At 39.4% G+C, this 16,985-nt stretch overlaps 1 protein-coding gene across 2 annotated transcripts in view; it reads left to right on the forward strand.

Moving 5' to 3' along the window:
• Positions 1-16,359, forward strand: part of mcu (mitochondrial calcium uniporter) — an 81,504-nt gene extending 65,145 nt beyond the window's left edge. For both annotated transcript variants that reach the window (XM_087802699.1, XM_087802700.1), the window contains exons 3-9: positions 2,665-2,731; positions 7,836-8,006; positions 8,252-8,356; positions 8,443-8,603; positions 10,298-10,501; positions 13,565-13,681; positions 13,758-16,359. In XM_087802699.1, the coding sequence (XP_087658825.1) occupies positions 2,665-2,731; positions 7,836-8,006; positions 8,252-8,356; positions 8,443-8,603; positions 10,298-10,501; positions 13,565-13,681; positions 13,758-13,838 (906 nt within the window). In that variant the 3' untranslated portion in view covers positions 13,839-16,359. The remainder of the gene's footprint in view (positions 1-2,664; positions 2,732-7,835; positions 8,007-8,251; positions 8,357-8,442; positions 8,604-10,297; positions 10,502-13,564; positions 13,682-13,757) is intronic.
• Positions 16,360-16,985: the final 626 nt, after the last annotated feature.

The following is a 16,985-nucleotide window of genomic DNA, read 5'->3' on the forward strand; positions in this document are numbered from 1 at the left end:
TAGTTGAGGAAGAGGAAATTACCCAGAGATCCAACCAAGTTTACCTCAAAACTGGTCCTCGGTTCATGAACGTTCACTGATGACTAAGTTGTTGAAACACAACGCGAAAGAATTGTGTTGACATTTATATAAAACTCAAGTCATTGGAAAGTTATCTTCTCTACTAAACCAGCTATAAAATAATAACATAAAATCTTCCAAATAAAGCAATACGTTGTGAGAAAGGCTGATTAAAGAACGCTCTAACATGAGCTAATAGTATTAAAGGGATGATTGTTGAGGGAGACGAGAAGTAAAGTTCACATCAAAAAAAGCTCTGAGCTCACTTTAGCTGCACTTGATCTGATCCCAAGTGTCCGTGATCTGGTGAGTATCGTGCACTGAAGCGTCAACCCTCGCGCCTCGATCGTCTTTGTTGATTTTTATGGAGTGTTAATGATGTCCTGCCGTCATTGTTCCTGTTTCATCTTAACGCTCCCATGCGGCGCCTGTCAACGCTCGCTCCGTGTCATGGCGTGATGACGGTCCACGGTCTGGCCTCCGACTGGGTCCGGCGGGAGGACGAGGCGAGATGAGAATTAAGTTTCACCGAAAAGGACGGGGGTGACATTTTATTAATGGAAGCCAGTGGACGTCATCGTTTCCTGTGAAATGAATTAGAACTTCGGGAATTTTGGACTTCCTTAAATGGCTCAGTGGTTCAAAACCAGTCCAACGAGTCATTTAAATGTCCGTGAAGATCATTCAAATAAGTGGCAGAAATAACAGCAACTAAAATGTTTAAAAAAAAATGTAATATTCTAATATTTAAATCATTGCATGGCGTCCAACTTGTCAACAGTCTCAAAAACTCAAAATGGAAATAGACGAGAAAGAGAAAACATTTGCCTTCGCTGTGTTGGTTACGCTCGATGCATTCTTGTCTCCTGAAATACATTTATTTTTGACGCCTTTGACATTTTGTTTAATGTCTGTGAAGGCAGAGATTGTTTACCGTCACCGTGTGTCTTAAAAACAAAAAGTTCAACTTTTTATTGCTAAATATTACAAGAAAATGTAGATTTATTGGAGAAATGTAGTAAAAAGGAATCCACACACATTCACAGACAGGCAGTCACATTCACATACTTGGAGGCACACATGGACAGACGCACACAGACGCACACACATGCACATGCAGAAACAAAGACAGTGACATACATACACACACACAAAGACACAGAGGCAGATACACACACATGCACCTAGACACGCACCTACAGACACACACAAACACTTATACAATCACACACATGCAGACGCACACATGTACACAGACAAACGCAGACACACACAGATTCACATGCAGACACACACAAGGTAACATAGATACACACACAAAGACACACGCACACAAACACACACACACAATTATACAAACACACGTGTACACAGACAAACGCAGACACACACACAGAGGCGGATACATACACACGCACACAAACACACACACTTATACAAACATCCATGTACACAAACACATGCAGACACACACTGATGCACACGCAGACACACACACGGTGACATGGATACACACATACAGACTCACACAACACACATATACAAACACACAGGCACACACGTACACAAACACATGTAGACATACACACACGGATGCACGCGCACACACGTTGACATTCATACATACAAACACAAAAAGACACAGAGGCAGATGCACACACATGCATGTAGACACAGATACTGAAACACACAAACACACACACACAGACACACTTATACAAACACACAGACACAAGCAGCTACAAACACACACATGCATAGACACTCGCACAGACACACAAACACTCATGTATACACACTTGCATACACATAAAGACACACACACACTTGTGTGTTTAGTGGGGCAAATCAAGAATGGAACCACTGTTTCAAGCGACAACACTCGTACACACACCTGCACACCCAGTTACTCATTAACCTCCATTTTGAAACTGGAGTACCTGAAGGAGACCAAGTGGATTTCGAAAGAACCCTTCAGTGGGTTCCGCCCGAAGCTGGATCGTAAAACACGTGAGGCAGATGCAACATTTGATCATAATGGACACACACACACACACACACACACTCGGTGGTTCTGTGTCGTCGTATTCCTTGTGTTCCTCAAACGGTCACAGAGACAGTTAACGCCTCATTCCATCCCTCGGCTTCTTCATGCTTCAGGTCTCGTCATCACTTTTGAGGATCTCAACACTTGCAGCTTCTTCCTCCTCCTGCACCGGCCAGACGGCTCGTCGATGCAGGATCCGTCATGATTAAAAACACGTGCTGCACACACACACACACACTCCCTCCGATGTGTGTGTGTTGCAGAGGAGGGTTTCCCCGAGCTCTGCTCTTCTTCTCCTCCTCCTCTGTTTCACACAAGTAGTGAAAGCTCACTGAACCACACTTTTCTTATTTCCCTTTCTTTCCTTTCTTGCTATAGTGTTTCTGCCGTCGTGTGCGGGTGCGGCTGCTTCCTGTGATGACTCAGTAAAAAAAAGGAAACCATTGATATTGACTCAAGTCTGCAGAGAAAAACATATGGAAATATAGATGTTTATTTTAAGGTCTATGTGAGCTCAAGTAACCAGGCTCTTCTTCTTCTCCCTTCATTGTGTGCAGGTTTGGAGTGGCGCCCCCTCTTGGCATGGTCAGAGATTGTTGTGCACCGGCGCCGCAGCCCCAGAAGGTCGGTTGGAAAAGAGTCGCACACTTTAAGTACAATCCATTAAATGAAACGTTGTTTGTCGAAAAAAAGGTGTTGCCTTCAGGCACCTGGTGCTTCTCCGGTCACTCGGTAGGAGAGTAGATCTAAAAATAACCAACCTTTCGGATCTTTGGTTTCTGAAGGTTGGATCTGGATTCTTATCCCATCTTTTTTGTTTGTTTGTTATTTTGAAAGGACGAAAATATATTTATATTCCAATAAAAAAGTTTGCCATATTAGTAGGTCATGTAGGTGATTTATTTTATTAATATTCAAGATTTTGATTTCATTTATTCCAGGCACTTCTGCATATTAATACAGATAATATTTTACATGATATCAGAGAGTTTATTTTAAGACTTTTGGATGAGGGGTTTGATCTGTAAAGAGGTTAACCAGATGGGAAATATATTGTGAGTTTAATGTGGGAGTTTTGAAGAGGAAAAATAAATAAATAAATAAAATGTGGAAGTTTTGAATAGGAAAAAACAAAATGAGTCATCAGTTTCCGCTTAATTTTAGCATGAATATTGAATTTGTAAATGTACAAATAACTCATTTAATTTTACTTTCTTATATATTTATATCATTTATTTAAGCGGTTTCCAAAAAAAACACATTAAATCCATGCGTTGTTTTTACAATACTAGTATCAATTGGATTCTGATTCTGTATTTGTGTGGTTTCTCGCGGAATTACAGTTATTAAAAAGCAATTAAATCATACCAGCAATTACTATTGACAATGTATAATGAAAAATTCCACAACATTGTGACTTTACAATCTTACTGTGACCTTTAAGGCGGCTGTTCCCTGCCTTTTTTTGCACCGCAGTTCAGTTTAATATCAGTATTATGTCGACCTTTAGATCAGAACTGTAGTAATGAATCCCTTCATCCAACCAGTGCTTTAAGTTAAACCAAAAGATGACTTTAAAATCAATATCACTTAGAGATGACCAGGATTCTAACCTATATCAAACCTAGGCGTGTCCCAAATCACTCACATCTCTGAGTGCACCTGTTTATAGTACACATTAGGATAGTGCATGCCAGTGCACACATTTCGACAGGGTAGTACTGTCTTAAATCAATCACTGACACTAAGCACTTACTGGAAATGACTCGACAGCTTCTTCTTCTACTACTTTTTAACGCCGATCGCAACCAGCTGTTGGAACCGTATCTCACTTGACTGATCTTTTCGCCAATAGAAAGTTTTTAGTTGTGTTTTTATTGTGTTATTACTGTTGTTTTGTGGTGAAAAAATTAGTGTTTTTATCAAACATTTATGCCGGTACCTGCTCTAACGTCACTACAATGGCGGCCGTTAAGGGTGTAAAAGTGTCCCATCGATTCACACTCAATTTTGAGTGCGCCAATTGAGTGCACACTGCTCATCGGACGCACTTGAAATATTAGGTGTAAGTGCAGAAGGGCGCGGTTTGGGACACAGAAATACATGTTGTTGAATACTGTTTAAGATATATTTTCGCATTATTTCACCTATAAATTAGCATTTAATTCAAGTTTTATTTACTTATGGGTGGATGGATGGATTAAGTTATTTCTTGTTTTCTTTCTCCATCTTATCACCTGTTCTTATGAAAAGTTTAATGATGGTTTCCTCTCTTCAAATATTCAAGAACGAAGTTACACAACCAAAACATTGTGAGATCTTTTAGAACTCCTGTACCAACCATAAAAGTTTGGGGGGTGAAATAAACAGTTCCCTGGAGGACGGTGAGGTTTTAGGAGTCGTTTTTTTTGCGATGGTGTCTTTGGTGTAAGAAAACATAATGAAGTCCAATGGGTTACAGCTCGTCTGGGGTTCCGTCGATTTAATGATCCCCCTTCCGCACATTTGTGTTTCCCTCTTTTTTAGAAGGGAGAAAACCCCCCTAAAATCGCAGCATCTGTTTGCACCGGAGACGAATGAATCGTGAAATCTTTTTATCGATCCGACGGCGGCGGCGGCGTCGTGAAGAATAATGAGCCGGTCGTCCGCGATATGAGCAGCATCTGCTCCTCGGAATGAAATCCGGGGTGACGCCTCCGAGTCGCCGGGATTAATAGACGGTTTGCGATGACGGCGGAGGAAAGCAGGTGCGAGAGGGAGATTGTTTTCGGATGGGATAAGAAAAAAAAAACGTCTGCATCAGTGTTTTGAGAGTCCACTTATGCGCGAGCGATGCCAGCTGAGGATATTTTCTGGGTGCGAGCCCAAAGTCCAGATCTGCTGATTCACTGCAGTCGTTCCAGATAAAAAAGGTTGTTGATGCAGCAGCGTGAGATCTAACTCACGGACTCGTACTACAGCAAGTGTTGTAGGGAAATAATAAATGGACGCCTCGGTTAGTGTCTGTTTCATCGTAAAAAGCATCAACGCCGGGGTCCACTGGCCGTCCTCCCGGGAGGAGAATATCAATAACGACATCAGATCTGTCGAGTAAAAGGTTAGAAATATCAATCCGAGCTCATCTTCAGGATCTGCAGCGTTTCTCTCTCTGGACGCTCGTGACGGATCGAAGCTCGTGATTCTCTACAGTCGTTAGAAAACTGCTGCTCCTTCCCTTGTTTGACCCTCAGTGAGTCTTTCCTTACCAACGTTCACGCTTAAAAAAACTTGATCCAGGACTAACCTTCTTGGGAAATACGAGCTAGAAATCCTTCAGCAGAAACTTATCCTGTATGTGTTAATTTTTCTTTTGTTTTTTCCTCTTAGTCGTGACACAAAGATCGTCAGTAGACCTGGAGAATTTAGCAGCATCTGTTGTTCTAGGTGTTCATGTTTAAAAGTTGGATTAGTCCTTAAATAGTATTAAGGAATAATTATAGTAGCGGTTTAAGAAGTTAATTATTGGTAAGATTTAGCCTCACCTGTGATGGTAGTACAGGAAGTTGTTTTTTTTATAAACAAAAGACATTTTAATAAAAAAAATAAGTGACTTGTAAGGTAAGGTAAGGTAAAACTTTATTGATCGATTGATTGAAATTGTTTTTTCCAGTAGCCAGCAATTTTTCATAAACAATAAAAAACAAATAAACAATTTCCCGAAGGAGACCTCCTGAGGGATCAATAAAGTTTTACCTTACCTTACCTTACCTTAAAATAATACATAAAAAATTAAATAAGAAAAGAACATAAGAGGAAGAACAAGATGACACAATCTAAGTATAAAGATAAAGATAAAGAACATAGGTCAAAGAAAAACAACAAAGACAAAGGATACAAAGACTAACATAGAACAGAACATCCAGATACTTGGTATAATGACGAAAGCATTTGTTAGCAAAAGCAAAGGTAGAAAAAATATATATATTGGATAGTATGGAAGAAGACAATCATTTTAAATATAAATATATATAAGAAATATAGTAGGAATGGTAGTAATTGAAATTTATATTTAATATATATCAGTTTTTGCTATATCTATAGATTCAACGTCATGTATATCATCACTAGTAAAGACGTTACAAATGCATTTTAGTCATGAAAGAAGTAAATTCTATTGACTGTTTTACTAATAGTACACATTTGTGTAGTAATACATAGTATTAGTTATAGATAAAGAAGTATTATTACGTGTAAGGATGATGGTTGTTAGCGATGGAGTAGAAGTAATATTTGTATTGTAAGTTGAAGTGATTGATGTTTAAGGACGTAAAAAATATAGTATTAAGGAAATATTACTAATATTTGAAGGTGTGATATTGGTTTTCATGGAGCTGTTGTAGAATATTATATATTAGCACATTATAAATATTGTTGTCGTAGCATTTGTCAAAGTTGTTGTACCACAACTAACTAGTGATAATACTGTGTCTAATATATGAGTAGAGGATATATAGTTACTATTTACGTGTAGTTTATTCAGTAAATCTTACACTTTCTACATGTTTTTATTTCCTTGTGTTATGAATGTGACAGATGCCTTTTAGTCGACTGTGTGATGACGTCAGGTAATCTTTGTTCGCGCTAGCCTAGTTGCTTCAACACTGTTTGCATCTGTTACTTGTAACATATTTGATCATTAGTTAAGCCATATTACCTCTTCTGCGCCATTTAAGTTAGCATTTCATCCAAGTTAGCATCACGTCCGTCACTAACTCCAACCAAGTGTCTACTTAATCCAGGTTAGCATTACGTCTAACCTTCATTCCGTTGCTACTTAACTTGTATTAACATCATGTCTAACATTTAGCTTAATGCTAACATTTAGCTCAAGTAAGTAAGTAATTTGTATTTATATAGTGCTTTTTCAGACCAGGGTCACAAAAGTTTTCTGATGTAATCAGATCTAACAGTTTCCACCATCTCATTGTATGAAGACATCAGATCCCTGAGGTGAAGTCTGTGCACCTGAATATTTAGTGGATTTCCAGAGACGCTCAGTCTTTCGACAAAGTCTCTTCAGACTTAATGCTAACATTAGCGCTTTCACAAGTGATGTATTAACTTGTATGTACGAGGAATTAAAAGCAATGTTAAGAATTTAAACAGTGTAAAATGTAAACATGTGTGTTTTTGCTACTAACTAGCTTTTTGTATTGTTTTGTGTTTAAAAAATGGTCGAATCACAAATAAATATCACAATAGCTTTCTAGCTAATCTAGCTAACATAGTTGCTTTCTCACTCAATGGCTAAAAAAACATGCGTATGATTATATAAATACTAATAAAGTTCTTTTTTCACCCCCAATATATCCTTCTTTTATGTAGCATCAACAAATGCATACAATTTATAGGATTGATTTATAGTTATAAATTGCCATTTATGAGCAACATTGTCTTCGTACACAGTTAGAAATAAATGTTTGACACTTTTCCAATATGCAAACTGCTACTTGAATTGAATTCAAAAAGTTTGGGGGAAAATAAAAGATGAAAGTTATGATACATGTATATACAAACTTGTGTGTTACTATTAATATAAATGCATATAATATCACCAGTTTGTTTCATCGTGATCATAATAACAATAATTCTGTCATAATAAATACATAATGTGTTTCATAATGACATGTTTTCTCCTGGTAGAAAGTGACATTTTTATGTTGTTACTAAATAGTACTTCTCCCCGCAGAGGTGACGGTGGTCTATCAGAACGGGCTGCCGGTGATCTCGGTCAGTTTGCCGTCACGCCGCGAGCGATGCCAGTTCACCCTGAAGCCTCTCAGCGACTGCGTAGGAGTTTTCCTGCAGCAGCTCCAGGCCGAGGACCGAGGCATCGACCGGGTAGCCATCTACTCCACCGGTATTCTCATCAAACACACGCACACACAGATCGTGAATTCATTCTTCACACATTAGCATGCGGCTCCGCTCTTTGGGGCTCCGGCCGTCCCTCAAATAATCATCTTGCCGTGCGGATATACTTGTGTAATTCTGTGTTCAGTCAGACAGAAAGAAATGATTGTCAGGTGAAGTGTGTGTGGAGGTGTTCACCAGCAACGCTCCATCGCTCTTACCCCTCCTCCTCGTCTGTTTGTGTACCCCTAGAGGGAGCCCGGGTGGCCTCCTCCACGGGTATAGACGTCCTGCTGCTGGATGATTTCAAGCTGGTCATCAATGACACCACACACCTCGTGAGACCCCCGAGAAGAGGTGAGGACGGACGGACGGACGGTCGGCGACTCCGGGATCAAGTGGGGGGTTTGTTTTGTTTTTTTAAACCGGGGGTTGTGTTGCAGAACTGCTGCCGCACGAGGAGGCGGAGAGGCTGAACGATGTCAAGTTCCTGGTGCAGCAGCTCTACACCACTCTGCGCATCGAGGAGCACCAGCTGAGCAAAGAGCGGGAGCTGATTGGACGACTGGAGGACCTCAACACTCAACTTCGCCCCTTAGAGAAGGTTTGGAATTTGAATTAGTTTCATTTGTTTGTTTTTTTTTAAATCTTACCTTTTTGACTTTGCGACGCTGGTTCTGTTGGTGCTAAAACCAGCGTTGAGTCAACGTTTCAGATGCGACTCATCAGTTTTCATCTTCGTGTTCCCAAAGATTCCGAGACTTGACCTAAAAATTCCTGTCAAGTGAATTATGAATTTGGACCTTTCTTTCAAGAGAACTCTATTTTCATGTCTCATCAAGAAGGAGCTTGTCTCGCCTGCAGTTAATACAAAACTCTGCAGCGAGAATGCTCACCTGCCTCTTTCTGTCCGACATCTTGTCCTCTTGTTTAGGGATGTTGTTAGAAAATATCCATATGGCCGTATATATCACGATCATATTTTTCACGATTGTGTATCGATTATTAAAAATGTTTTTATTTTTCACTTGCAAATATTTTACATCTTTATCTTGTACCATAGAATTCTGTGGTTTATAGTTCAATAGTGTATGTATATATAATTAAATAATTTTATTGTTTTTTCAAACTAAAATGACCAAACATGCGTGCATACTTCCTATTTTTGTAGTTAAACTTCCGGCCGCTAGATGGCAGCAGTTGTAACGTCCTTGGCAGCTAAATGAGTCTTGATTTATAGACAAAAGGATTAAAAAAAGAGACACAATTTTATAGATCATTTAACACTTGTGAATTGAAATAGCAAGTTTCTAAAAACTATAAACTCCTTGTTGACAGCGCAGACATCATGCATCAGCAACATGAAAACAAAAGTCACACTTGAAATAATTAGTGATTTTCCTTCTTAAATCTTTAGTTTTTCATCTGAGTGCCATGTATGATTTTGTGCTGCATTCCAGTCATGATAAGAGTGGGGAACACACGTCCAGACAGAAGCAATCGAGCTCAAGTGTTGCATTATTTAAGCTTAAGCTCCTCGGTTTAAGTCAAAACAAGGCTTGTTAACGAAAACCAATGTAAAGATCGGCAAAAGTACAGATCGTCGACGCATTCATTATTTACAGTAGATGAGCCGGATCTGGAGTAGATTCAATAACCAGCTCTAGGTTAGTCCTGGGTAAAAAAAATTGTTAAGAAATAGTCAAAGAAATGATTAATGTTGACAATGGAACTAATAACATGCTTTTAACAACAGTTTCGACACAAAAAATACTGTCCAGTACTTTTTCCAATTTGTTTGTAAGAAGGTTTTGACCCGACAGTTAATCAACCTTCAACAAAAATCCTGAATCACTCAAAATAATGTTACGGTAGAAGTTTTTCAAGGGATCAATAAAGTGACATCTGTCTGTCAATATAAACACAGAGCAGATTCACCTGCTTGTGCGTCAAGAGACATTTCAAAGTTTTTTTAAGGTCTCTGAAAGCAGAAAGATATAATAATATTGATGGTACATTTTTCTTGAATTCAGCTGCAGTGATGAGTTCATTGAGAGGGGGCGGAGGACAAAGTTAATATGCGAGGTTTATATTACGTTATAATACTTCATGAATCCAATAAGAAGTTGCTGCACAAGGTGGACCTTTTTTTTTTTAATATTCACGCTTCGTCTCGGCTCAGTTGATATTTGAGTTCCGATATTTCTCGACTTCCTCTCCTGTCAATCAATCCTGTTCGTCTCTTTTCGAGCACATCTTGTGATTCTAGCTTTCATTACGAAATCCCCGTATCTGCAGGTGAGAGACGAGCTGAGCAAGAAGGCGGAGCGGCGCACCACCTGGGTGCTCTGGGGGGGGATGGCCTACATGGCAACCCAGTTTGGAATTCTGGCCCGACTGACCTGGTGGGAGTATTCCTGGGACATCATGGAGCCGGTCACCTACTTTATAACTTACGGCACCGCCATGGCCATGTACGCCTACTTCGTGCTCACACGCCAGGTAAGATGATAACCTTGTTTTTTTTCACTGTAATGAAGTAGTTTTCTTTCTAAACGCAAGTACTTTTTGTCATTTTACTTTTCGCTGAATTATGTTTTGTTTGTAGCTGTGTATTTTAAATCAAGACACCAAGAACACGTTTTGGTAATTTTAGTTACCTGAATAAATGTTTTTAAATATTAGTAAAAGTGAAGAAACTACAGACATTTCAATAAATATTCTCAAAAAACAAACGTACGTGTTTATACAAGAAAAAAATGTTATCAAGATTTTTGTGTGTAACTGGTTAAATGCACCGGAATATAAAACACAAAACTATTGCTTGAATCTATAAAAGTCTATCAGTGGTATATGTAATTCAATCATTTGTATATAGAAGGTTAACTTTGATATTATGAGTAATTTAATTAAAAAAAATATTTTGATGATATTTTCAAAATAGAGTTTGAATAATATAATATATTATATATATATATATATATATATATATATAATATATATTATAATATTGAATAATTGTAATAATTAAAAAATACATTTTCTAAATTTGATATTTTTTATATTCCCAACCTTTTAATTTAAATATTAAAACGTATGTAAGTAAGTAATATTTATTTATTTATGTACAGTGTATTAGTTCTCACATTTTTATACATTGAACTTAAAATGCTACGAATATTTTCTAAATGAATGAAAAAACCTTTTAATGTAGGAAATATTGATTGAAATGATTAAAAAAAACAACAACAAAAAAAAAAAAACTTCGATTTAAAAAAAACGTTTGAAATATTAAGTATGTAGTTTTTTTATTTATATAGCGCTTTTCCAGACCAGGGTCACAAAGCGCTTAAACAATCAAAACAAGTATATACTTTAAAGGTCAAGATAACACTGAGAACAACACAGGAGTTCCAGAAAATCATGGTATATCCTGCACGAATAAAAATGTCTTAAGATGTTTCTTGAAGGATTCAGTAGATGATCAAACACAGAGGGAGAGGAAGATCGTTCCAAAGCTTAGGAGCAACGGCCTGGAAGGATTTCTCTCCTCTGGTCCTGAACCGTGTTCAGGAACCCGCAGTAGATTCTGATCCACAGACCTCAGAGCCCGAGCTGGGGTGTAAGGCTGGATCAGATCAGTTTCAGTTTTTCAGTTTTGTGTTTTCACTCAGCAATTGTTTGATTTTTAGCAAACAATTGAATAAGCTGTTCAGCCGCTGGGGCTCAGTTGGATCAAAAGAGTAGTAGAGCTGGATGTTATCAGCAAAAATGTGATAAGAAACATCAGGAAATCTCTGAATGATTTTACCGAAGGGAATCAAGTACAGCAAAAACAATAAAGGACCTAGAACAGAACCTTGAGCGACTCCACACAACAGATCTGCCGATTCAGACCTCATTTGATTGTCAGATACACTAAAACTGCGCCCAGAAAGGTATGATGAGAACCATTGGAATACAGACCCAGACAGTCCCACTTCATCCCTCAGTCTTCTCAGCAGGATCTAGTGATCAACTGTGTCAGGCAGGCGACAGATCCAAGAGAACCAGAACAGTGAATTGACCCGAGTCAGGAGACATCATTATGCATATTTGTAACCCAGGGCCAAATAACATCAAATACTTTCATAAAAAGCCTACAAGGAAGGACGTCATCTGAGCAAGAGGAGGGTTTCATCTTGTTCACCAGTTTCGAAATATCACCCAGAGATACAGCACTGAAGGAAGACCAAGAGGAGTAGAGGGGCTCAGAGACAGTAGGGGTTCCAAACAAAGAGGGAGAGATTTTCTCTATGATCAATTTAATTTTGTCAATGAAAAATCTCATCAATGCATTGCGGTCAGCTTCACAGAAGACAAGAGCAGGAGACAGAGAGAATTAATTGTGTCAAACAACACTTTGGGTGTTTTTCTTATTTGCTGGTACCAGATCTAGCAGTTTCCACCATCTCATTGTAAGAAGACCTCAGATCCCTGAGGTGAAGTCTGTGCACCTCAAGTTTAGTGGACTTCCAGAGACGCTCAGTCTTTCGACAAAGTCTCTTCAGACTCAGGAGATCTTCATTCGTCCAAGGGCACCGTTTATTCTGAATTTTCAAGTTAGATTTAACAGGTGCCACTTGATCCAGTATTTCAACACAATGAGTAGTGAAACAGTTATCTGCCGTATCGGCTGAGATGACACGCCTCTGAGACCTAACTTTCAAAGGCTTAGGTTCAGGGATGAAGTCCAGGTTAAACAAGACAAGAGAATGATCACTCAGATGGACATCATGTACAGATACATTAGAAATTTCCAGGCCAAGAGTAAAAACTAAGTCTAAAATTTGGCATTTTTGATGAGTGGGTTAAGAAACATGTTGCTCAAAAATAAAGGCTTCTAAAGTTAAAAGTTCTTTAGCAGAACAAGATGTGACATCATCGACATGAAGATTAAAGTCTCCAAGAATAAGAACAGATTGTATTTGAATAATGGAAGATAAGAAGTCACTGAAGTCTTTCAAGAACATCGCCGCAGGACAAGGCGGGCAGTAGATTGACACACAATATAAAGGTCTTGTAGAACCAACCAAGATCATCTGAGACTCAAAAGAAGTGAATTCCTGTGTCTGAATCACTTTGCAAGAACAACTCTCCCTATAAACTGTAGCAAGACCTCCCCCACGACCAGAGGGGCGAGGCTTCCCCAGGACAGCGCTCCCTACTGGACAGAGTTCGTTCAGATGAATAAACTCTTCCTCTCTCTGCCAAGTCTCAGAAAGACATAATACATCCAAATTAACTATTGTGAAAAGATCATTAAGGTTAAAGGATTTATTAATAATGGAGCGAAATTCAGAAGTCCCACATTCAGCACGTCACTGATGACGCCGCGTCAAATAAGTCCAATTATATGTAATAGAGTAAACGTTATCAATACCAACTAAATATTTAACTACAGGGAAGATGTATTTGTACTTTTTTCTAATAGTCGTTTTATAGTAGCATCATTCCAGAATATTCTCTCTAGAGAAAACAGAATCGAAAACTGTCATCATCACTCTCTCTCCTGTCGTCCTGCAGGAGTACGTCTACCCCGACGCCAGAGACCGACAGTACCTGCTGTTCTTCCACAAGGGGGTGAAGAGGACACGCTTCGACGTGGAGAAGTACAACAAGCTGAAGGAGGACATCTCTGAGGTGAGACCTTTCCTGCCCGACGCCGACGACAACGAGCTCGTGTCTGACCCGTGCGTTTGCTCCTCCCATCCTGCAGGTGGAGCTGGACCTGAAGCGTCTCCGAGATCCTCTCCAGCTGCAGCTCCCGGTGCAACAGCTCTCCAACAGCAACGAATGATGGGAAGAGTGATCCCTCTCTCCGCTCCTGTAGTTCTCTCTCTCCCTCTGCTTCTCCTCCCTCGGCACTCCCTCCCTCCCTCCCCCCTTCCCTCTCTTCCTTTCAGTTGGTTTGTTTCTTCTTTTCTTCTTTTTTTTTTGCTTTCCCGACTGAAAGTGGGATCTGGTTTCAAGAGGGAAACGACCAGAAATGTTGGAAAAGAGGATGATGATGATGATGATGAAGATGGAGTTTTAAACCCCCTCCCCGGCACTATGGATAATGTGTCCGAAAACCACTGAAGGGAAACCTACAGGGACATCCTGCGGACAAAAACCAGGAACTTTCCTCACATCTGGACACTCCGGGACAGGGGGGACACACTGGACAGCAAGGGTGTGGAACTGGCGGGACCGGTCTAGTCCACCTCATCGCGGGCCTGGCGGATCTTATCTAATAAAAGTTTACAAGGAAGCCCTCGCCTCCGAAAAACCGTGCCACGTCGGAACCGCCGTCGCAACCATCAGAGACTTTTCCTCCGCTGGGGGGTGACCCCGCCGTGACCTTTGCAGCCAGGATGCCTGGACGGCCCGCTTCCCTCTCTTCCTGTTGATACCCTTGTAGCGGCCCGAGAGTAACTACCGACAACAACATCACTGTGTGTTCTTTTATTCCAAAAAAATATTTTGGCACTTTTTATTTTGAAAGCCATAGTATATTTGTTATGAGAAGAATATAAATAAATATATATATATATATAAATATATATGTATACATTCAATTAAACTGATGACCAGAGGCTAGTTTTTCCCCTCAATGGGGGGAGGAAGACAGGTTTTTTTTTTCCTGAACGCATCTTTCGTTGATTCATCACTTCATTCAGATGATGACCAAAAATATTCTTATTCAAGAATTTGCCGCTCAAATTTACTGGCTTACCACAATGAGAAAAAAGATCTGAGCACATTTTTAAGCAATTAATTCACTCAAATTGGCTTTTTTTAATCTTTTTTTCAACTGAAACCTAAAGACGCCAGTAAACAAACATATAGTAACTCTTTCCTAGCTGCGGATTCTTGGATAAAAACCTATTTTTGGTGTTAAATTGGAATAAAAACGATCCCGAAAATAGGGTCTTCCTCCCCCCACTGTGGCCGTGATGCCTCCCTGCTCCCTGGACGGCCCGGGCAGGGTAGACTGCATGCTGTGGTATGCCCTCAGTAGAACCTTGTGAATGTGTAGGAGCATTATCTCAACCGTGTACCCCATCGGACACTTTCTTTTTCTTTGTCAGTCGAGCTGAAGTCCCCGGAAATTAGTTCGTCCCGAGAGTCTTCAGAAGCTTTGTTTTTTCTTGGTCCATTCGTTCAGTTTTGCAATGGAGATCAACCGTTTTTTTCCCCCATTTCAGTCGTTTCTCATCTCCTGTGTGTGTTTGTCATCATTGAAAAACCTTTATTTTTTTTTAAAAGAGATTTTTTCGAGTCATTCTCGAGCGATAAACGATTCAATGGAACCGTAAAGATGGCAGTATAAAAAAAAAAGGTGCGTTCACTGGCCTTAATATCATTGGATCACATCAGCATCAACGTGCAAAAAGGAAGAAGACGCGATGTTGCGTTCACTGACCTGCGTTTCAAAAAAAAATTGTCGGCGTGACTGAGTAATAACATGTTATGGCGACGACGGCGAATCATATGCACACACAGCTGTTTTGACTGGCGTCGAACTGGTGCCTTGTGTGGCGGATCGATTACACTTTGCATGTTTCAGGGTTTTGTTTCAGTGACGGTGACATCGACGGGCGACTCGTTCATGAATCCCTGGCAGCTTTCTACTTCTACCAACACACACACACTCCGCTGACTCCCTCCATCATCTCCTCCTCCTCTTTTGTTTTTAATCACTCCATCTTTTTATTTCTTTTCTTAAAAAATACCTAAATATATAATATAAGGAACTTTACTATAAAAAAAGGGTGTTGCATGAATGTATGTTTACAGGGGATAATTATGTTAAAAGAAACGAAGACAAAAAAAAAGAAAATACAGGAGAAATCATGTAAGAGCGTCATTTCTAGAGGTTCAAATCTCTGATAAAAAAGGACACATTTGAGTCTGAGAATCTGTCCTGCCAAAATCCACGCCAACCAGCCGCTCTTCATATCCTTGTTTACTCCGGTAACTCCTCCTCAGCTTCTATTTATTCTCCCCCAGAGAATGGAAAAACAAAAGGGTGCGAGGCGTCACTTGCATCCAGATATATATCATTATTTACTTTGGGTTTGATTATAATTGTGTGTTTTTTGAATGTTTGTTTTCACATGCACTTGGAGTTTAAACGCCTGAAGCAGAATAAATTGGGTTGAAAATGATTCTCCATTCTTGACCTCTTTGTTTTTATTTTCTCGTCTTTTTCTGTTGACATATGATGCTGTAATGTTGGCAAAAAAGAACATGTAAAAATCCTGTATCATTTATGAAATATGTATAAAAGAGAAGTGTAATTCAATTATCAATAAAATCCTCATCCAGGTTTTGGAGCTGCTGGGTCGAGCTGAGTTTTTTTTTTTTTTTCTTTTTTTCTCCCACATGTGATTGATGTCCGAGATGTTTACAAGCATCTGCATTTTGGGGTCTTGGCCGTGTCCTCCGGCTTTTCCTTGGCCTCCCGCTCACACTCGAGCGGACATCCCTTTGAGATAGATCGCTGAGGAAATGTTTGAAGATAAATAAAAATGTTGTATACTTGTCCTCTGGCACAATTCTACTCATATTTTCCACTCGTTTCACTAAATGTCCCTGAACACATCTTTGCACTCGCTTTAAAAGTGGATGTTGAAGAATATAAAGTCATATTATGGTATGTTTTCAGGACAAAATGGAATAAAGGAAATATTTTTCATCAAAAAGAAAATCAATAAATAAAATCAAAATATGGGAAAAAAAAAATTTAACAAATGGATATAGGTAATAATAATAAGTAAATATTTGACAATAAAGAAATTAAATATCACATTCTTTACGACTTCGTAGGGGCCAAACCTTTCCCAGGAACCTTCTGAATGAAGCATCCAGAGGTACATTAACGTCTCCTCTGCTTATGGCGGCTCAACGTCCCATTTCAAGGAGTCATAATGAAGGGAACTCGCCGTTCACACCTCATCTC

This window comes from Callionymus lyra, chromosome 11 (genome assembly GCF_982586985.1).
Source record: "Callionymus lyra chromosome 11, fCalLyr1.hap1.1, whole genome shotgun sequence".
Classification (NCBI taxonomy): domain Eukaryota; kingdom Metazoa; phylum Chordata; class Actinopteri; order Syngnathiformes; family Callionymidae; genus Callionymus; species Callionymus lyra.